Source organism: Saimiri boliviensis, chromosome 10 (genome assembly GCF_048565385.1).
Source record: "Saimiri boliviensis isolate mSaiBol1 chromosome 10, mSaiBol1.pri, whole genome shotgun sequence".
Lineage (NCBI taxonomy): Eukaryota > Metazoa > Chordata > Mammalia > Primates > Cebidae > Saimiri > Saimiri boliviensis.
Window position 1 is genome coordinate 73,781,838 of NC_133458.1, and position 22,512 is coordinate 73,804,349.

At 38.9% G+C, this 22,512-nt stretch overlaps 1 protein-coding gene and 1 pseudogene across 12 annotated transcripts in view; one reads left to right on the forward strand and one right to left on the reverse strand.

The window, feature by feature from the left end:
• Positions 1-7,594: 7,594 nt before the first annotated feature.
• Positions 7,595-8,002, forward strand: LOC101030566 (small ubiquitin-related modifier 2 pseudogene; annotated as a pseudogene).
• A 1,910-nt stretch (positions 8,003-9,912) lies between these two features.
• Positions 9,913-22,512, reverse strand: part of COL28A1 (collagen type XXVIII alpha 1 chain) — a 191,470-nt gene continuing 178,870 nt past the window's right edge. For 10 of the 12 annotated variants that reach the window (XM_010345655.3, XM_074379482.1, XM_074379491.1 and 7 more), the window contains 3 exons: positions 21,818-21,975; positions 12,255-12,393; positions 9,913-10,310 (listed from right to left, as the gene is read on the reverse strand). In XM_010345655.3, coding sequence (XP_010343957.3) covers positions 10,138-10,310; positions 12,255-12,393; positions 21,818-21,975 — 470 coding nt within the window. In that variant the 3' untranslated portion in view covers positions 9,913-10,137. Of the gene's footprint in view, positions 10,311-12,254; positions 12,394-13,985; positions 14,014-21,817; positions 21,976-22,512 lie in introns of those variants that run through there. The other 2 variants (XM_074379483.1, XM_074379484.1) reach the window with 2 other exon arrangements.

Sequence of the window (22,512 nt, forward strand, 5' to 3'; positions counted from 1 at the left end):
AAGCATCTTTTCATGTATTTTAACTGTTTTTGGTTTCTGGCATGAAAGTAAATTTGGTCCCTGTTACTTCATCTTGGTAAGTAAGGAAATAAAGAAGAAAAAGAAAAGAGGAGGTAGGGAGAGAGGAAGGGAGAGAGCAAAGAAGGAAAAATTCCAAAGGGAAATGAATAGTGCTCTCAAAAAGTAGCAAAAATGGTTCAGTATAGCTGACTTGCAGAACATGTTTAAGGACATGGAGAGAGATAATCTGGATATATAAGTGACAGAGAGGTCCTGAAAAACCTTGAATATGATGTTAAAAGGTTTGCCTTTTATCTTAAAGAATATGCAGGGCCCCTATCATATTCCATACTTCTGCCAGGGCCAGCAGGTGGGCAGCACCTGGTGCCATGACACGCATGGACAGTTGTGAAGGGTCTATGTGAAGCACTTGTCATGAGCTTCAATACTGCCGCCATTTAGGAGGGGAGAACTGCACAGCAGGAAGGGCACTTCTGAAAGCACAGTGAAGAGATCACTAGATCAGGCATTCTGGGCAGGAGGAAGCACGGACAGCAGGCGGGACGGGGCTGGCCAGCAAGTGTGAGGTTGACCCGCCAGCCTCAGGCCATGCTGATGAGCTCAGGCCCCCACTGACCACCACAGGTGCTGCCAACAGGCACGGGCCATGCTGAGGGCTGGGGCCACGTCAATAACCAGGGTCCCACCAACCACTTGGGTCCCACTGATAGCCACAGGTCCCAGTGACAGCCATGAGTCCCATCAACAGCCACAGGCCACACCATCAGCCATGGGTCCCACTGATAGCCACAAGTCCCATTGACAGCCACGAGTCCCACCAACAGCCACAGGCCACACCATCAGCCATGGGTCCCACTGATAGCCAAAGGTCCCATTGACAGCCACGAGTCCCACCGATAGCCACAGGCCACACCATCAGCTACGGGTCCCACCAACAGCCGCAGATCCTGACAGCCATGGGCCACACCATCAGCCATGGGTTCCACCAACAGTCATAGGTCACACCAACACAGACATGGGTCTCACTCTAATGCATTTGAAGGAGGAAAATAATTGGGTCAGAATTACAGTAACTCCACAGTACTAGGCAGATAAAGGTTGGAGGAGAGGAGGCCAATTTGGAAGTCAAATACAATGACAGTCTCAGGGTGGAAAGGAACAGGAAGAAGTAAGATGGACCAGATCCAATGAGCAATTGGATAAGAGAAGTGAGGGAGACAAAAGGTTCAGGGATGTTTCTCAGGGGCCAGCTGCAGTCGTTGGCTGGGTGACTGTGCAGAGAGAGATTCACAGAGAGATGGAACACGGAATTCTGGTGTACAGTGGAGGTGGAGAGTGAGACAAGACCAAGGTAATAGACTTGGCTTCTAATCTTTAATATAAGGAAAGCTAAGATAATGCTCCAAAATTTGAAGAAGCACAATTTTAGCCAATTTTACTGTGTTTGTCAACCTTTTCTAATAACAAAACATATAATGTCTCAGAGGCAAAGTCTATACCAATTCCAGTATTTCTTTCTTAGAAGATTAAAGATGAGATAATTACTTAAAGGCAAGAGTTGTTTTTATTTTGTTTTATTTTCCAGCAGGCAGATGTTCTGTTTTTTTTTGTTTGTTTGTTTTTCGTTAAAAAAAAAAACAGCTGAAGGTAAGTCTGGGCAGTGATTTATTCATGGAATCAGTTTGAGGAAAGTCCCAAGTTGCAGATCCTGGCAAACCATAGCACTCCTCATTAAGATGTACGGAAGAAAAATAGCCAAATGATACATTTAACATAATATCAACTGATATGCCAAGAAGGAAATAATTGAAGCATTCCATTAGCATTTACAAATCATGTCAAGAAACTGAGTGTGAAGTTTAAGGGCAAACTTGAAGGGTAGTGAAAATAAAATGAAAGCTTCTAGTCATTTCAGAGAAAAATAGAGAAATTCTTTGCTGTCTATGCAATCCACAAGTCCCAATTTACTTATTAATTTATAATTCTGACTATGTAATTTCTCAGTTTTGTTTTGCTGAGACATTTCAACTAGAGAGACATTTTGTCTTTCATTAATGTGGCAGCCATCTGAGGTGGAATCCATAGGAATATAGAAATTAGAACCAGGAACATGCTGGTTTGTTCCTCTCCCCAACTTTAGTCACCAAGAACATCCTTGCAAGCTAGAAGGCATGCTCAGAATTAGAGGATAGGATGGTAAAAGAGCAATGGAAATAGGAGAAGCTGTGGCAGTAGCCAAAATGAGAGAGGATATATTGACTGTCTTAAAATAATCACACAATTATTATGATTGGCTTCACAAGGTCAGAGTAGGAGTTTGAAGGGTCGAAGCCAGAAGCCACAGAAGACATCCAACTCCAATTATAGCAAAGGGAGTCAGTGTTTTCTAAGAAGGAACTGTTCCTGGAAGAGATAATAACCTTCCAGAAACCCCAAGAATGCCCAGTTGCTTAGGGTGTCTGTCTAAAGGTTACAAACAATAGAAGGGACATGGTAATGGAAGACTAAGATTTCTTGGTAATTCTAAGAGCCCATATTTTCTTAACTTGATTAAAACAGGCTTTAAGGATTCTTAGTTTTTAGAGTCTGATGTGACTTTAAATGAATTAGTTCATTTAAATGAAAGATTTTTGCAAAAATTACTAATTTATATAAAATGATAAATGAGTGCATACAGAAATGAAATCAGTCCAATATTTTAAAAATTAAAAAACAAAATATCATATATATGTGTGTGTGTGTGTGTGTGTGTGTGTGTGTGTGTGTGTATGTGTGTGTATAGATTATGATTTGGGGCTATAAACCAAAAATAAAATTGCAAGGCCCTCCTCTGCCATCTGAATGGACTCCTCTCAGTCAGCGGCATTCCAAACCAGTTCAGGCCACGATGGGAAGAGAGAGCCATACTCATGTCATTCTACTCTCTTCCCTTTTGGAGTCACTGATAGAACACACTCTTTACGTCTGATAGGAAACATTTACAATTTATTCTCTCTGAGGCCAGGTACCTGGAGACTTCATTTGCATGATAAAACCCTGGACTGGACAACCCCTCACTCACTGATATATCCCTCCTCTGTCTGCTTTTAAACTAGTGTGGGTTTGTTTTCTTTCATTTTCTGATCTTTTTCTATTCTCTCTTGCAAGTAGCTAATTATTCCTGTAATGACTTTTATAAAATATGTTCAATTTGGTTTTTTAAAAATTTATTGAGTTCATCTTACACTTAAGGAACTAGGGACACAAAGATAAACAAGGCATGTCTTTGCTCATAAGCAGCTCAGAGAGCAGGCAGAGGACACAGCTGCTGTGGTAAATGAAATAAAGGCCCCAAAGATGTCTGCTCCCGAATCCCCCCTGTATATATGCTACCCTACATGGCAAAAGGGACTCCGTAGATGTAATTAAACTTAAGGACTTTGAGGTGGCAAGATTATTCTGGATTATTCAGGTGGGCCCAGTCTAATCACATGAGTCCTTAAAAGCAGATCATCTTGCCCAGCTTTACTCAGAAAACCAGAAGGATGGCAGAAGGTGAAGGACCCAACCTGCCATTGTTGGCTTTAAAAACAGAGGAACTATGAGCCAAGGAATGTGAGTGGCCTTTAGTTGATGGAAAAGGCAAGGAAATGAATTCTCCCTCAGATCCTCCAGAAGAAACACAGCCCTATGGACGCCTTGATGTTAGCCCAGTGAGACCTGCATCACACTTTTGACGTACAGAATTACAACATAACACACTGTTATTGTTTAAGCCACCAAATCTGTAGTAATTTGTTATAGCAACAAAAATAAGTTAATGCAGATGTGCCTCAACTAAAAGCAAAGTAGCTCAGCCTGACATCAGTGCACAGAATGGAGCCATAAGCCAAGTGCTTGGGTCCTCAGTGTTGGGAGTGAGTGGACCATGTAAGGGAAAGGAAAAAAATCTCAGGACCTCCCCAAAATCTTATGCCAAAGGAAAGGTTAAGCCTGGGGGCTGAGTCATTGCACTACTCTCTTCCAAATGAATAGCTGTTACTAACATTGTGCATCAGCCAGATCCCCATGGAAAGGTAAAAGGTGTTAGGCATCTGGAAAGGACTGCCCCCGACAGATCAGTCATAGGTAAATTCTTTCCTGGCCTCTCACAAACAAGGACATGCCAATTGTAGCTATAGTTCTACAATCCAAGTTTAGTTCCTAAAACTAAAGTCTGTTCAATTCCACACTGATAATGTTGATTACAAGTTCATCTTCCCAGGTTCAGAATGAAGACAAGAGATCAATCTTTCCTCTACCTGACCAGAGACATCTCCGTGATTGGCTCTTGCTTTACTCCCTTTTTCTGTTTAGACCTTCACCTTGTCTTGTGTAAAATGTAGATTTACTAGGCACTAATGAAAGACACACGAGAATATAACTATTTGCCTTACTGCCTAGCTGCCCCTCTTTCTACATGCCTTCCCCACTTTACAGATATGTATAAATACTAAACCTTCTGAAAGCCTCTTTGGATGGGTGATTTTCCTGGATTTGCTCTAAAGCTGGCTTAAGAAACCTCGATCATTGAGACCTGTGTCTCAAATACTTATATTGGTTGCTCCTCAATTGATAGAGATGAGAAGGTACTGCAAAGGAAGAGGCCTTCAGGTTGTCCTTGCAGTACTGATGTGGTCAGTCAGGGAAGGAGGAGAAGGACATTGCAGACAAAGAGACAAGCACCAAAGTCAACATTACAACATGTTTGCATATCAGTTTTCTATGTGGGCAAAGTTGTAAAAAGCTTGAACAAGAAATGTAAGTACTTTTGCTCCTGTCAAAATAGCAGCCTAGATATTCTAAAGGGTCCTTCTACTTTCCAACAACAATATGGTGACTGACACCTACTTTCTAATGCAATGTGGGCTTCCAGAAAATACTCATAGCTCTCTATCCCACGACAAAAAATACCGTTATAGTGAACCCGAGGTTTCTCTTCAAAGAATCAGTATGTCAGTCAGTATGTTCAGCTCTCTTATTCTGTAATTCTCTATTTCAAAGTTTAATACTTTGTAATTCTAGTAAACAATCTTCTCCTCTGGTTCTAATCAGTACTTCACATTTACCTCCCCCCAACCCCAGCTCCCCACCACCGTCCCATCCTGACTCATCCCCCTGGCTACCTGATCTACCTGCTCTGACACACCCATCACCGTCCATCCCACCAAAACACCCACCCCACCACTCCAGCCCAGACCCCTACTCTTTTTTTTTTTTTTTTAAATAGCGAATCAGAATTAGTCTAGCTTGTGCAGTCTAACCCTAGCCAATAGGGGATGACGCAGCAATAGGGACGACTTCCATCAGGCATAAGTGCCCCTTCCCACCTTGTCCAAGCTGTGGTGACCATCATTGCTCTGTCCTTGCACCCTGCACCCTTCTATAGAAGTAAATTGCCTTGCTGAGAGGACATATCTTAGAGTGCTATTTCTTTTGTAGCATCAAAATTTTACTTATAACAATATAGGAAAGTCTATTTCTATATCTCATACCCATTTTCATGCTAAGGACAACTAAAGAAGATAAAGCAAAAAAACTTTTTTTTTTCAGAGATGGGGTCTTGGTCTCACTCTGACTGCAGCCTTGACATCCTGGACTCAAATGATCTTCCCACCTCAGCCTCCCAAGTAGCTGGGACTACACCTACTCACCATGATGCCTAGCTAATTTTTAAAATTTTGTGTAGAGATACAGTTTTGCCATGTTCCAGGCTGGTCTGAAACTTCTGGCATCAAGTGATCCGCCTGCCTCGGCTTCCCAAAGTGCCGGGATTACAGGCGTGAGCCACCGCGCCCGGCCCCCCAAAAAATTTTTAAGCACCTAGAAATCACTGATGTTACTAGAAAAGGGGTCTCAACCCAGATCCCCAAGAGCAGGTTCATAGATGGCATGCCATAAAGAATTCAGGGCAAGTATCAAAGCATAGTGAAATTAAGATAGTTTATTGGGCACTACTTCTACTACAGAGTAGGGTGTCCTTAAAAAGCAAGAGGAGGAACGCCCCTACCTAAAACATAATATTTGCTTATATAGGGTGTTAGAGCTAAAAATAATGTGCTTTATTATAAAAGCTCGTGATCAGCTTGTGACAGGCTATTAGCATTATTCTCTTCTGCAACTATTGATTTCAGCAAGAATCTGTGAGTATATTATTATTTTTAAGGTGAAACTCTTAAACTAAGGATGCTTTTTCTTTATTGGGACACTTCCATAAGTTCTGAGTCTTACTTAATTAGTTAGCACCATTAACTTCTTTCCTTAGCCATAAACATCTTGTGATCAAGAGTACCTAACTTCCTGGGAATGTAACCCAGCAGGTTTGGCTTTATGCAGTCTTTATTCAAGGTGGAGTTACTCTGGTTTGGGTGCCTCTGACACCAAAGAGCATAAGGGCTCCTAAGAAGTTACCTGGCACAAAGATGATTATCTAGTGAGGTGGAGCCAGCACTCAGAGTCATTTTTTTTTTCCCTAGGGAAGTATCTCACTTGAGAAAAATGGCTGAGAGGCTGAGTGGTATAAAGAAGAAACAAAAGTGCCAGCCACAAAAGGAAATACGGGTAAATTGGACTGCATTAAAATTGAGTTTGCTAAAACAAAAATAAACAAGTAAAAAGCTATGAAGATATTAGCAACACAAATAATTAGCAAAGAATTAGATTTCAGATATACAGGAATTTTAAAAATTCAATAAGGAAAAGACAAAAAATCTAATAAAGAAAATCTTTCCTAATTATAAGCAGGTAATTCACAGAAGGAGCAGCACAGAGGGCAAGTAAACCTGATAAGGTATCATCAGAGAAAGGTAAATAAGAACAATATACTGGCCAGATGCAATGGCTCACACCTATAATCCTAATACTTTGGGAGACTGTCATGGATCACTTGAGGCCAGAAGTTCGAGACCAGCCTGAACAACATGGCAAAACTCCATCTCAGGTGGCTGTAGCCCAAGCTACTCAGGAGGCTGAGGTGAGAGGATCACTTGAGCCTTGGAGGTGGAGGTTGCAGTGAGCTGAGAAACCAGCACTGCACTCCAGCCTGGGCAACAGAGCAAGACTCCACCTCAAAAATAAACATAAAATAAAATAAAACAAGATACCATTTTACACCTTTACTAGCAAAATAAAGAAATCTGATAACCCTAAGCGTTGATGAGAATATCAAGCAATGGGAATTTTATATGCAGCTGATGGAAATTTATAATAAATTGGTTCAGACACTTCAGGAATAAAATGGATATGATATATTGGTTTTGAATGTTTACATACTCTGCAACCCAGCAATCCTACTTTTGGGGACTATACCCCAGAAAAACACTGATGTATGCATGCCCAGAGACATGAATAAGAGCATTCACAGAAACAGTGTTGGAATACTGATGAAAATAAAGTAAAAGAACTTAACCGATCATAGATGAGGCAACAATTATATAAATATAGTGGTATATTCACACAAATATACAACTGTGGAAGTAAATGAAAATGTATGAATTATAATATAAATCTAGTGAGTTGCTGGTGCTGCTTGTGTGCTAGTTTGGTGCAGACCTGGTACTGCTATTGTGAAGCAGTAGCCGAGGGGACTCCGGCACTCACCATGGCCGACGAAAAGCCCAAGGAAGGAGTCAAGACTGAGAACAATGATCATATTAATTTGAAAGTGACAGGGCAGGATGGTTCTGCAGTGCAGTTTAAGATTAAGAGGCATACACCACTTAATAAATGAATGAACGACAGGGATTGTCAATGAGGGAGATCAGATCCTGATTTGACAGGCAACCAATCAATGAAACAGACATACCTGCACAGTTGGAAATGGAGGACGAAGATACAATTGATGTGTTCCAACAGCAGACGGGAGGTGTCTACTGAAAAGAGAAGCTGCTTCTTTACTTCAGAACTCTGTTCTTTAAAGACCAAGATTACATTCTCAATTAGAAAACTGCAATTTGGTTCCACCACATCCTGACTACTACAGTATAGTTTTCTCTATTCTTTCATTTTCCCCTTTCCCATTCCTTTACTGTACATAAAGTAACTGGTATATGTTCACAAGTATATTGCTTTTTTTTTGTTTTTTTAACAGCCAATGGTATGTTTTGATTGACATCAAGTGGAGACAGGGTGGGGAAAAATACTGATTCTGTGAAAATACCTGCTTTCTCCATTAGTGGTATGCTCATTCAGCTCTTATCTTTATATTCCAGTAAGTTATTTTGCTCTCACTGTTTTAACAAAAATAAATAAATAAGTAATAAAATAAAAATCCTTGCATACCTTGTTTGACTGGAGACTTTTAATGTTTTTCATTTATCATCGTAAAATCAAGGACAATTTTATAACTTTTTTGTACGTAGCTGTTACATGCAGGGTAATCTGTCTTTAAGTGGGGATAAATTACTCTAAAACAAAAAAAAAAATCCTAGTTTTCCCTTCAAGTCAAGCGTCTCGTTGTTTAAATAAACTTCTTGTTTAAAATGAAAAAAAAAAAAATCTAGTGAGGTATAGAAAATTACATATTATGATGCATATTTTCTAAAGCTCAAAAAACTAAATAATAAATTATTTAGAAATATATTTATGTATCATAAAATACATGAATTAGTTATAACATTGAATGAAAATAGTAAGTTGCAGAAGAGTAGTGTATGACACCACAGACACCATATTTGTAAAACTCTAAAATAAGCAAGGTTAAACATTTATTGTTTAGAGACACATAGAGATACGTGGAGTTTTACATGTAAATTACCTATAAAAGTCAACAGCACATTGACATAGTAAACAAAAAGTTCAAAATGGGATATTCCTGGCATGGAACAGGGGGCTGGGATGGTGGAGGGCCACACAGGAAGCTTCAGTGGAATTTGTGATGTTTGTTTCATTCTCTAGGTGATGTGTTCACTGGTGTTCAGCTTATCATGTTTTTAAATCGATGAGTATGTTGCATATCTTCTTTTGTAGTATCAAACATTATATAACACAATTTTAATTAACTAAGAAAAATTATATTATTTCTGCCAAGATGGCTATTCTTCCATCTCCTTCTTCCTTGAGTGCATTTTTTTTACACTGTTGAATTGAATGAGGGTAGACCCGATAGAAGGAGAAAGTGTTTTGTGAGATGAAATATGCAAGTGCTGTCTGAGCTCAGCTCAGAACTAATGGTCTTCCCAGATGGGATGTTGCAAAAGTATTATATAAAACGACAGAGCCAATTCTTTGTTACTCTCCATTACTCATGTTTCAGTTTGGTGGCTCACCTTTCAGTGTGAGTCCTGTCTTTAATACACCCTGCTCCAGAGTGGATGTCAACTTCAAGTGGTTTTTGAATGTCAAGGGCCTTCCCATTCCGCTCCCATAAAATGGAAGGGAAACCCTAGATTTACATATTTTAATGGAAGGGTGTAAAAAGCTTCTTTGTTTAAACATATATTAAACACTTTGTTACCAAACATGTTGGAAGAATACAAAGTGACAGTTTGTGAAACATGTAAGTTATTTAATTTTAATTCAGATTGATTTTTTCCTATTACCGCTTTCAGGGCAAATGAGACAAAAATGTAACTACCCTCACCATCCCCACTCCTATCCCAGCACTCCTTCATAAGCATTCCCATCATTTCTAATTTTCACACCAAAGTCCTTCCTATCACCTGTCTTGCTGCTGGGGTAGGTGGGACATAAGGAGGGTGGGGAGGTGAGTGGGTAGGGGTATGGGCAGGGGCAGCGGTAGGGGTTTGAGCTGACGTAGTACATACAGCAGGAATGAAAGGAATCAGAATCACATTGCAGGCTGTGAAGTAGATAGAGCCTGTGTATTGCAGTTACACAGCTCTAAGTCTAAATCCTCAGCTCTGACACTTTTTAGGCGGGTGACAATTGACAAGTTACTAAATTTCTCAGAGTCTCAGCTTCCTTGTCTATGTAAGTGGTTAATAATACCTACATCCTAGGGCTGCAGTGAGAATTCGGTTACATTGATAAGTTGAAATACTCAGTATACATTCAACTATAGTGTTGTAACTGTGTTGGGTGAATATGCAGAAATTAGGGAGTTCTAGGCTTTTGATAGAGACAGGCCAGTTTACTTGCTCATCCTTGAATGCAGGTTTCTTGACATTCCTTTTCACTGTTGAATCTGTTTCCTGAGCCATTGCAGCCACTGAACCAAAATCGGGCACAAGAGTTGACCTGTTTGTCATAATACCATCGAACCACATATTCACCACAGTTTCCAGGCTTCAAGGCTTCCAAACATCTAGGATCTAGAGTGAGAAAGGGATAATGTATTACAGATTTTTCTTATATTGAAGACATAAAAAATAAAAACCTTATAAAGTTATATAAATAAACTATTTCTTCATGCATGCTAGTGGACCAACCAAGAAAATACGGTTCTAAGTAAGTGAAAGAAGGATTTCCTAAAACCCAAAATATTTCCCTCACCACCTGAAACTCTACCACTAGATATTAATTCTTTTGAAAACATGAAAGTTTTTGGTCTTAATGAAATTGTATTAAAAATGCTTATTTCCCTGAAAGCCTAAGTGAGACTTCACTGGCTAACACTTTTATGGGGATTAGTTAACAGGAGAAAGACAGGACTTCTTTCATTTACATTAGATTTGATTTATAATCAAATTAATATTTGGAATAAAAATTATTTCCATTTTCTGTTCACATTTCCTCCCAGTCTGTTCACAGAAAGAACCACCATGATCAGATGCAATTGCCCACTATGAAAGAAAAACTCAAGTTACCAAAAAAATAAAAATAAAAAAAAAAATAACAAAAAGTAAAATGAGGGGCTCTCTTTGTATTACAATTATCTTTTTAAACGAGCAGCTCTAAGGCCAGGTACGGTAGCTCACGCCTGTAATCCCAGCACTTTAGGAGGCCAAGGTGGGCAGATCATGAGGTCAAGAGATTGAGACCATCCAGGCCAACATAATGAAACCCTGTCTCTAATAAAAATATAAAAATTAGCTGGGTGTGGTGGTGCATGCCTGTAGTCTCAGCTACTTGGGAGACTGAGGCAGGAGAATCCCTTGAACCTGGGAGGTGGAGGCTGCAGTGAGCTGAGATTGTGCCCCTGCACTCCAGCCTGGTGACAGAGTGAGACTCCATCTCAAACAAAAAAAAGAAAAAAAGAAAAGAAAAGAACAGTTATTGCAGTACACTAAAAACATGGTATGATTTTCTAATATCATATAGTCTTATCGTAGAAATATATCTACTATAAAAAAGCATAGGAGAGCTATAAAGCTACATTGTCCTAATAAGGTTCCTTTAATTATGGAGCTCCTCATTTGCTAAATTCCTTTTTATTGTGTGGTACTCTGGAGTGCCTTGATTAGTATTTCCTACTTGAAGAAGTGATTCCAAGGTGGGAGAAGCCAAAAAACAAACGAACAAACAAAAAACCAAATAGATAATTGCTGTCTGGGACTTACATGTCATAAGCTTTATTTGTCAATACCTAAACCAGCCCTCTCTCTATCTTCCTTAAACATTTCCCCAGATTTGGGGTATGCCTTGGTTCATTTATTTTCTAAAACTTACATCTAAATCTACCTCTATTATGAAGACTCCCTAGACCTAATGGAAATGAGCCATAGATTTCTACTGCCTCTGCCCTTAAAAACAAAACCAAATAATGTATATTGTGTAATTCATTTTCAAGCTAATCTAAACTTCGAGTACAAATGTCTCTCATGTTCTACAGAAAATACGTATATAATAATACACTTTAAATAGATATTAACTTCATAGAAAATATGTTAATGAATCAGAATCTAGATTTTAGCTTGTTTCTCATTCCTGTGCAATAAAAGCATCAAAAATTCAAATGCCTACATGTGTGAAGGGCACATGTAAGACAGTAGGGAGCAGTAGGGACTATGGCAAACAGGAAAACACAATCACCTCTAAAGGCATTCAAATTAAAATAATAAATACTATAAGAGCATTGAAATTCTTTACAGACCAAATTTACTCCACTGCCAGCCAGATTTCAAATTCTACATATAGTCCAATGAAAATTATATTTTGTCCAGCTTGTTTAGAATCATAACATTTTCTCTCTGGGTAATCCTGTGCCTTCCTCACATTGTAGATACAGTGGCAGATTGGCAGATCTCTCTTACCTTTGTGCACCGAATTTTCTGGCTGTAGAATCAAAATGGGACTTGGAGTTCTGGTTTACCTACCCTCTGCCCCAACCACAGGGAAGCTAAGCAGTGGCCTGGGGGCGGTGGTGGCCTCAGATGAGGTAGTGGCAAGCACAGCATCAGCCCAGCTTGGCTCTGGAGCCTTATTCTCTTCATCCTGGTCTCTGGTGACACTCAACTACACAAAAAAAATTCACACTTTGTGTTTCTGATAATATCAAGTAAAAAAAATACTAGTTTGCTTTTGGGAACATTTAAGGAAAAGTTCAGCCATGCTATGTTTCTTTAGCTGTCTGCTATTAACTATTTCAAACAAAACTCAGAAAATAATGCCCCTCCTCTGTGTCATGCATCCCTGAATATCCAAGTTGTGTACACACACACACACACACACACACACACACACACAGCCCACCTCCAGGCACAGATGCTTTAGTGCTGGGACATCCAAAGCAGGTGTGAAAGATGTGAGGTTGGGAGGAGTTTATTTTCATTCTTCACTTAGCCACTGATATAAGAAAATAACCACTTATTTATTTAACATTTTTATGGCCTTTCTCCATTTCCTAACACTAGACAGCTTAACAATATATTCCAAAATATTTACCATGAACTCAATCGATTTTGAGATTGGAAATTAGGGTAGCAGTAAACAATAATACAGCTGAAATAAAAACAATACCAATCACTTCTTGATTGCTTACCCAAATCTCAGCTGCAGACACCTTTGCCTGCTCTTCCTATTATCAGATCCCAGCTAATGCCAAATGCTATAGGATGATTAACTTCTAAAATGCTCTAAGAAATGTTTGATATCTAAAGAACAAAGATTTTCATTTCAAAAGCAAATTTTCTGGACTAACACTTCCAAGTTTCATCCAAATTTATGATATCTAACAAAACAAGGAAGAAAGGTATTTTACTTAGAAAAATCATGTCTTTATAGTAGAATGATGTATAATCCTTTGGGTTTATACCCAGTAATGGGATTGCTGGGTCAAATGGTATTTCTAGTTCCAGATCCTTGAGGAATTGCCATACTGTCTTCCACAATGGTTGAACTAATTTACATTCTCACCAACAGTGTAAAGTATTCCTATTTCTCCACATCCTCTCCAGAATCTGTTGTCTCTTGACTTTTTAATGATCACCATTCTAACTGGCCTGAGATGGTATCTCAATGTGGTTTTGATTTGCATTTCTCTAATGACCAGTGATGATGAGCATTTTTTCATATGTTTGTTGGCTGCACAAATGTCTTCTTTTGAGAAGTGTCTGTTCATATCCTTCACCCACTTTTTGATGGGGTTGTTTTTTTCTTGTAAATTTGTTTAAGTTCTACTATAAAGATACATGCACATGCATGTTTATTGCAGCACTATTCATAACAACAAAGACTTGGAACCAACCCAAATGCCCATCAATGATAGACTAGATAAAGAAAATGTGGCACACATACACTATCTAATACTATGTAGCCATAAAACAGGATGAGTTCATGTTTTTTGCAGGGACATGGATGAAGCTGGAAACCATCATTCTCAGCAAACTAACACAGGAACAGAAAACCAAACACCTCATGTTCTCACTCATAAGTGGGAGTTTAACAATGAGAACACATGGACACAGGGAAGGGAATATCACACACTGGGGCCTGTTGTGGGGGTAGGGGGCTAGGGAAGGGATTGCATTAGGAGAAATATCTAATGTAGATGACAGGTTGATGGGTGCAGCAAACCACCATGGCACATGTATATCTATGTAACAAACCTGCACATTCTTCACATGTATCCCAGGACTTAAAGTTTGATTAAAAAAAAAAAAAATCTTGTCAGTTATTCTTGACAATTGCCAGGAGCTAGACAAATCTTCTATGAGAATAATTATATTCTGTATTCTTTTTCAAATTCTTCCTAGGATTCCAGCTGTATGCAGTTGAATCATTCACCTGAGTCCTGGCACTTGGTTACTTATCCTTGCCAAGGTTTCTCTTGTTTGTTTGTTTACTTTTTCATTTATTTATTTAAATAGTCAAATCTGTGATTGAGGTAGTTTTTTATGCCTTTTTACCCAGGTATCCTGGTGTGCTGTCATCATTAGCTGTCCTCTGCCACCTAAGCTATTCTATTGCTTTTGATTTTGTGTGTGCGCGCACACACACAAGGGAAAGACTAATTAGTACCATTACTCACGTATGTGTATTTTTCACAGTGATTAAATTACTATCAGATGACTCACAGCAAAGATTTCCATTAGGATTGGTCATTAGCCCTATATAAAGGGCACACAATTTAAATACAATAGGAACTTTTCACTGTCCCCTAAACACAACTTTTGGTACAAGTGGGGAAAAAAATTATGGATTACTTGAGGTTCATCTTTCTTTCAGAATAATCCTGTATGCACATACAGCAATTTAAATGTGAACTTTTAAAAATAATCATTATACTAGAGAATTTAAGGCTAGAGTAAAAATTTCTTGGTCTCTTCTTTTCTTTTTTCTTTTTTATAAAGTTGGGGTCTTGGTATGTTGCCCAGCCTGGTCTCAAACTCCTGGCTTCAAATGCTCCTCCCACCTTGGCCTCCTGAGCCCAGCACTGGGTCTCTTATTTTCTGTTGCGTGGTGGAATACAAAGCTATAAACAATTATGAAACTTCCCAAAAGTTATTGGTAAGCTAGTACCAAAACTTCAGGAAAAAAAGTACTGTTGTTTTTTGCCTGCATGTATTTAATTTCAAGCAAGAAATATAAACATAAAAGTCAACTGACATTAGTCTACACTTAATAAAAGCCAACTGACATTAGTCTACACTTCAGATATATGGTCTAGAAGGTGAGAATGTTCCATTGAAGTGATGGGCTAAGCAGCATGGTTTTCTTCAAGTAATTAACTCAGCCTTCAAGTCTTTACCTTGTTCAAGTCCTGAGTCCTCAGAAATTATTTTTTACCTTTTCTAAGTTTAGGAATGTGTATTTTCTTTCTCAATCACATAATCATTTGGAAATTTTGACATCTGTTAACATTACACCACAGATTCCAAGACAAGCAAAATGAACTTTAATAAATGAAAATAATTTCATTAATTTTCTCACTCAGTGAGATGTCAGATTATTTTAACAAATGCATAATTATGGCTTGCAATTTTTATAATTTCCTTACTACAAAAGCAAGCATGTTAATTGAAGGGAATTTTAGAAAATGTAGATTTTAAAAAGAGAAAATAGAAATCAGAAGTAATTCTACCTTCTAAAGATAATCATTGTTGGTATTGAGGTGTATTTTTCCCCAGTCTTTTTTTCTATGTGCATATACTTTTTTTGTTTTTACAAAAAAATACTATATGTTTGGTTTTCTATGCTATATGTTATTGTACAATATACTATATTATGATCATTCTGTATATTTCACTGTGACTCTATAACTTGTATTGTATTGTATTGTATTGTATTGTATTTTTGAGACAGCATCTCGCTCTGTTGCCCAGGCTGGATCATGCAGTAGCATAATCTTGGCTCACTACAAGTTCCACCTCCAAGCTTTACGCAATTCTCATGACTCAGCTTCCCAAGTAGCTGGTATTACAGATGTGAGCCACCATGCCCAGCCTCCTGCACATTTTTCTAACCTTGCTTTCCACTATTCCCTTTCATTCTTTCTTCCTCTTTTTTCTGCCTCAGGCTGTCAATATCAACCTTTCCACCACAGCCTAGGAAAAATTGGTCTCCATCTGCAAAACCTTCTCCAATAACCCAGTCAGTACTGATTCTCCCCTTCTAGATGATGCACAGTACCTTCTGACTCTTCTATACTTAGCGCTGATTGTGTAGAATTTAGCCTTTAGTTCTATCCTATGGAAGAATAGCAGAATATGCCTCCCAAAATACACCATTTTGGCACATTGATTATTTTGAACTAAAGGCCATTGAGAAGCAGATACAAGCTCATTTGTCTAAATGCAGGATATACATTCATAAAGGTGTCCCTCCTTTCTATCAGGAAAATCAGAGTAAATAACTTGAGAGGACTCTAGACCCTTACTTAGCTGAGAGACACACCGCAGGACTCTACATAACAAACTATTCACTAACCCTTATCTTCCATTAGCTCACACTTAGGTTTACCTTCCCACCATCTGCTGCTCTAGAAAGTCCTTTTCCATTGTCTTGTCACTCCTCTAAGCTCTATTGTTCTTTCATTAAGATGCTATGTAGGGCCGAGTGTGGTGGCTCACCCCTGTAATCCCAGTACTTTGGGAGGCTGAGGTGGGAACATCATGAGGTCAGGAGTTCGAGACCAGCCTGGCCAACATAGTGAAACCCCGTCTCTACTAAAAATACAAAGATTAGCCAGGTGTGGTGGCAAGCACCTGTAGTCCCAGCTACTTGGGAGGTTGAAGCAGGAGAATCACTTGAACCCAGGAAGCAGAGGTTGCAGTGGGCTGAGACCACACCATTGCACTCCAGTCTGGGTAACAAAGAGAGACTCTGTCTCAAAAAAAAAAAAAAAGATGTTATATAAGGCCAAGTGCTAACCACCCCTTTGAGCTACTCACGTCCATGCTCCTATGTGTATATGCTACATGTTAATAAACTTCTGTGTGCTTTTCTATTGTTAATCTGCCTTGTTTTACAAGGCCCTAGCTAATAATCCTAAGATGGGTAGAGGAAAAAGAAAAATTTTCCTCCCCTCCACTATCTTATTTACTGTTTCATATGTATAAATACCACTTCCCTGATAAGAGAAATTATGTCATATCTTTCTTTCTTTTCTTCTTTCTCTACCTCTTTTTTTTTCTATCTCCATAGCATAGAACAGGCAGCAAAAAGTATCTGTTGAATAAATTCACAATGGGTTAATCTTTTTGTTATACTCATCTTTAGGTTGAACTTAACTAGGATATGCAAAGAACGAAAGAAAAAGAGATAAATTTGCATTATTTAATTCCTCTATACCTTAACGTCATCATTTTTAAAATAAAAAATATTAGGCCCTAGCATACCTTCCAACTCTAAAAGTTGGATTCAACAACATGAACAACTGGCAGAATAAACACCCAATTCACGATAGTGGTTACCTCTGGAGAGAGGAGGAAAAAGAGCTTTGGAGGGAAAAAGCTAGGACTTTATCTGGAGCAAGAGGGAATGAACAAATGAAAACACTAGTTACTTCTGGAGGATGACTATTCAGTGAGGTGTTTGTTGTATTTCTATTCTTTTTAATAAATCTTAGATCCAAAAACACAAGCTTGCCTTGACTTGTGCTCTGCACCTCTACTCCTACCACACTGGCCTGCCTTGGGAAAGAAGGATGACTTCAGCTCCAAGCACGGACACTATAGTAAAAGGCGCAAAAGACGAGCCTAGGGGCACACAAGGGCTGACACCTGGAGTCCAGGGCTGTTCTGTGTAGCTGGACAAGCAGACATGTTATCACCATTCTCTTTCAGCCTTTGAGCTGATCTTTAAGGGGAGGAAAACAGACTCAGTGCAGTATCCCAAGAACATGCATGCATGAGCTAAGGAGAATTGCTGACCAGGTGCCACACCCAAAAGGTCTTTCACCTTCTGATTTCCAAACATTTCCTTCATATTTTTTTACCCAGAATTTTTCATATATTGCAGACAAAGTCTTCAAATCTGAGCGTATGTCTTCTCTGGATGAATGATAATGATCATTTGCATTAGTGTTTGTGTTAAGACTTAGTGTTTTCCCACGAGTGTGGGTCAAAATTTCTCCAGTTTGGCTCTGGGGATTCTACTGCCAGCCGGCTCCACAGCCAAAGCCTTCAAGTTGTCTGGCTTCTCAGCAGTCCTTGTTGATTGATTCTCCCCAAGAATCAATAACACTTCTTTGTCAGGTCTCTCTACACTCAAATACTTAAACCAAAGGTTATTTATTTGCATTTTAAAGTTACTGAGGGCCTTTAGGAACACCTTGAGTTTGGGCTTTCATAAAGGGTGGAAGGCAGGATTTTATTCTGTTTAAATCTCTCATACATTACTGCAGTAAAATAGCCTGCATTCTGGCATTACCTAGTAAATGTTTTTGACAGCTCTAATTATAGAGCCCAGGTGTGTAGTAGGCTATACTATGTAGGTTTGTGTGAGTACACTCTATGATATTCACACAAAAACAAAATTGCCTAGCGAAGCATTTCTCAGAAAGTGTCCCTGTCATTAAACGATGCATGACTATATGTCAGAGATTTAAATGTAAATATAAAAGCACAAATGTTTGTTCAAACTAAGTATCTATAAGGAAATAATTTTTTAAAAATTCAGTTTTGCATTGGTGCTTCTTAAAAAAATGAGAAAGTCTAGAGACAAGAGGCACTATCCGAGAAGGTCAAGTTCATTGCAAGGTCCCACTATCCGGGTCAAAATTCCTCTAGAGAGACCTAGCTGATGTTCAGTTTCCCTTCATGTGGCTCTTGGTGTTATAAATTCACACTATTTGAGTTGTATTTTTCTTATTTCCTCCCCTCTCCAGCTACTAGAAAGCTTCAACTGTCCTAGCCTGTTAATGTCATTTGTCTCTCAAGGCCATCAGGCTTCCTGGGACATAATACAGAGGCATCTGTTCTTACTTTTCCTCATTCTGTGTCATAGCTATCTTGGATGTTCCTCAGGCACCTCCACTTTACATGGTACAAACTAAACTCGCTATTTTCCTTTAAAAAAAAAAAAAGCCCACCCTGCCTTTTATATTCTCCATCTCAGTATACAGTGTTTCAATCCATCTCATCTCCATGCTAGAAATGCAGTAGTCCTACCCAAACCTCTCTCTCTCTCCCTAACCTCCAATCCTTTCAATCTCTATATCCTGTTAATTCTACCCTAGAAATGGCTTTTTAATCTGTGCCTCCTTTTTATTCCCACTGCCCCACCTTCTTTCAGGGCCTCATTATCACTTCCCTGGAGTATCACGTCTCATATCTGTCTCCAGACTCCTCACCTCCTTCTCCTAGGTATGTTTCACATAGCTATTAGGGCTATTCTTTCTGTGAATCAAACATGGCTATATGACTCTTGCTTTTAAAACTTCTCTGCTGTCCCTGGCTGCCTGGTCTATATACGAAGTTCAAGCTCCTTGCCTTAATGCATTAAGACATTTAATGTATTTAATTTAGTCCTTAAATTACTTGTCCAGCTTTAACTCTCTTCACTCTGCTACCCACACCCTAGGCTACAATTAGACTGAACTTGTTCAACTTTCTTGAAATGCCATGGCACTTTAAAAATCTCCCTTGCCCTACAGGTTTTATTTGTTTTGTTTTTGTTTTTGCTGGGAATACCCTTCTCCCTGCCTTTCTTTTGAAAAACTCCTAGTTATTCTTAAAACTTGACTCAACGTCATCTCCTCTGTGATGCCTTATGTTATAAATTAAATGTTTATGTCCCTCCAAAAATCATATATTGAAAACTGAATCTCCAATGTGATGGTATTTCAAAGCGGGGACTTTGGGAGGTGATTAGGTCATGAGGGTAGAGCCCTCATGCATGGGATCAGTGCCCTTACAAGAAGTGACATGAGAGATAAGCTGTCTCTCAGCCATGTGAAGACACAACAAGAAGGTGAGTGTTTAAAAGCCAAAAAGCAAGCCCTCACCAAACACCACGTTTAGACTTCCCAACCTCCAGAACTGTGAAAAATAAATGTTTGTTGTTTAAGCCACTCAGTCTACGGTATTTTTGTTACAGCAGCCCCAATGGACTAAGACACTTTCCTATGGCTATCTCCTGAAGTTCATTGCATCATTTTTGTGCTTCCTTCATAGCTCTGCTAAAATTCATAATGCATCTTGTACTTAACTACCTCCCTGAAAGAATGTGAGCTTCTCTCAAGAAGGAGCCATGTCTTAAGAGCCACACCATCCATCACAGCAGTAAATGATCAATACACGCTATTGGAATTCATTGGTAATCATATAGCAAGAAATGTGATTCAGTGATTATAAGGAGGGCTCAGTTGAAGCATCACTTCCTGGATGAAACCTGAGCTTGCTCTTGTTTAGGAAGACTTTAGAAAGGGATGATGATTGACTAGAAGAGGGACAGAGTGGTAAGTCACACAAACAGGCGAGGACCCAGTAGCAGTTCATGCTCAGGAGGAGACAGACTGTGTTCAGTATTGTCTGGAATTGACTTTAAAATGAGCAGCATCATTCAGGGTTGGCAAACCACTGTGGGTCAAACCCGAGTCACTACCTGTTCTTGCAAATAAGTTTCATCAGAACCCAGCCATATTCATTCATTTAAGTATTGTCTATGGCTATGTTTCTACTTCAAAGGCAGAGTTGAGTAATTGAAACAGAAATCAGATGACCTGCAAATACAAAACTATTCAGTATATGGCCCTTTACAGAGTTTGCTGACCCCTGATAGAGACCATGGAGTATAAATGTTTGTGTTAATTTCAATCTGCAACCTAGTAGAATCTGTTGCCCTGACTGGAATTACCCATTTTGCAGTTGGTTGCTACTTAATGAAATAGAAATAGGTTAGAGGCCTTTCTTCCCTTTTGTGAACAGGGTATGAGAATCCACTGAGTTCTATAGTCTGTATCCTTAAGAATGGTATCCTAGGCTTGATTCCTAAATGGCCCTGGGTCCAACTACTGATCCAAATGTTCCTTAGGGCCTTAGTCTAACCAGACTGTTCACCGAATGCTAATGTTAGAACACTGTTGCACATGCTATGATCACTGTTTCATGTACATGAAAGCTTCAGAAAAGGGCAGTGCAAGGACTTCACTGAACTTACAGAACAGGGGCATGACTGCTATGTGCCTGCTTGCCAGAGGATGTCCATTGGGTAACAGAAATTGGTCTAGACTTGCCCAAGTTGCAACTTGGTGGGGAAGAGACTATAGCACTCATCAGTGACTATGAAAGGATTCCCCATTTTCTACTTAAAAAATACTAATACTTGCCCATAATCTGATTGGCTGAAGTCAGTTCCCATAAGCTTGCTATAACAGTCACATTTGTCTCAACTGACTCAGGAGGTGGTTCTTCACAAGCTATATTATTGAGGGGCTCTGAAACAGAGCATCTACTTTGCACCATATGCATATATAGCCTCCCTCACAGTCCTCACTCAGAGCACAGGAGGTGGAAGCCAAATGAGCAAAAGCATGACTTGGAGTGTGGGAGAGTGGCCAATTGAGCATATGCATATTTAGAAAAAGCTTGAGAGGGTACAATGTGGGAAGCAGATGCACAGATGAAAAGGGAGAGCTGTGGCCTGGTATGAAAGGTGCTGCACAGCATGCCAAGTAGGTGAATTCAGGGTGTCGTGTTAATCTGTTCTAGAATACATGATTACTTTAATGGTGATAGGGGTATAATATAAAAATATTATTGGCAATATATAATAAATAATTACTTATAAAATATGGAAGTGTTAAAAAATACCCTACAAAACCTAAAGTTATTTCAGAATGGAAATCTACACTCAAGGTACCAACACTTAAAGCCAACAACCTGAAAATACACATACTTCGGCTGATTCTTGACAATGCAGGGCAGAATAATCTTTGATATGAAACAGAAAGAACACACCATTTTAAGCCCACAAAGTAAGTGAGACAGTTACTTACTGACTCAGAAATTTCTTTTTGAGTCTCTGGAGTAGATTCACTAAGTTCTTCCCCTGACATCCCAAATCCAGGTTGAAGTGATGATGAACCAAAAATTTGAAGAAGATAGGAATCAAAATCCTCACAAATTTTTTGAAACAACTTTTGCTTCAGTGTGTCTTTTTAAAAAGAAATAGAAAAGAGAGATAGTAGAAGCAATGAAACAATACTTAAAACTTATTTAAGAAGATCTGCACTCTCCTTAAAATATGTAATTTCCCATGACTTGAAATCAACTGCTAAGTTAACTAACTTATAAAAGCATTTTTTACATCCTGTGTAAGAGGTCATCTAAAATAATTAAATATATATGATGACACAAAGAGGCAAAAGAATGACTTTAATGTATGTTCTCCCAAAGTATCTCTGTTCACCATGAATCACTGCATGTCAAGAGCTAGCCTCACCCATAATAAGTTGAATTGGCAACTACCAATGGTATTAGGGATAGCAAATAGCCACCCAGTTGAAAAATACATTCCTTACTGGCTGTAACAAATTACTAGCTCCAGATAGAATGATAAAGCTCTTCAAAGATTAAAATATGAGTTGGCTCTGCTATGGCTCTGGCTACTCAAACACATTCACACTCCAGTGAGATTGAACATATCAGATAAACCCACCAGTCAGCCAGCAGGGTAATGAGGAAGTGGAAC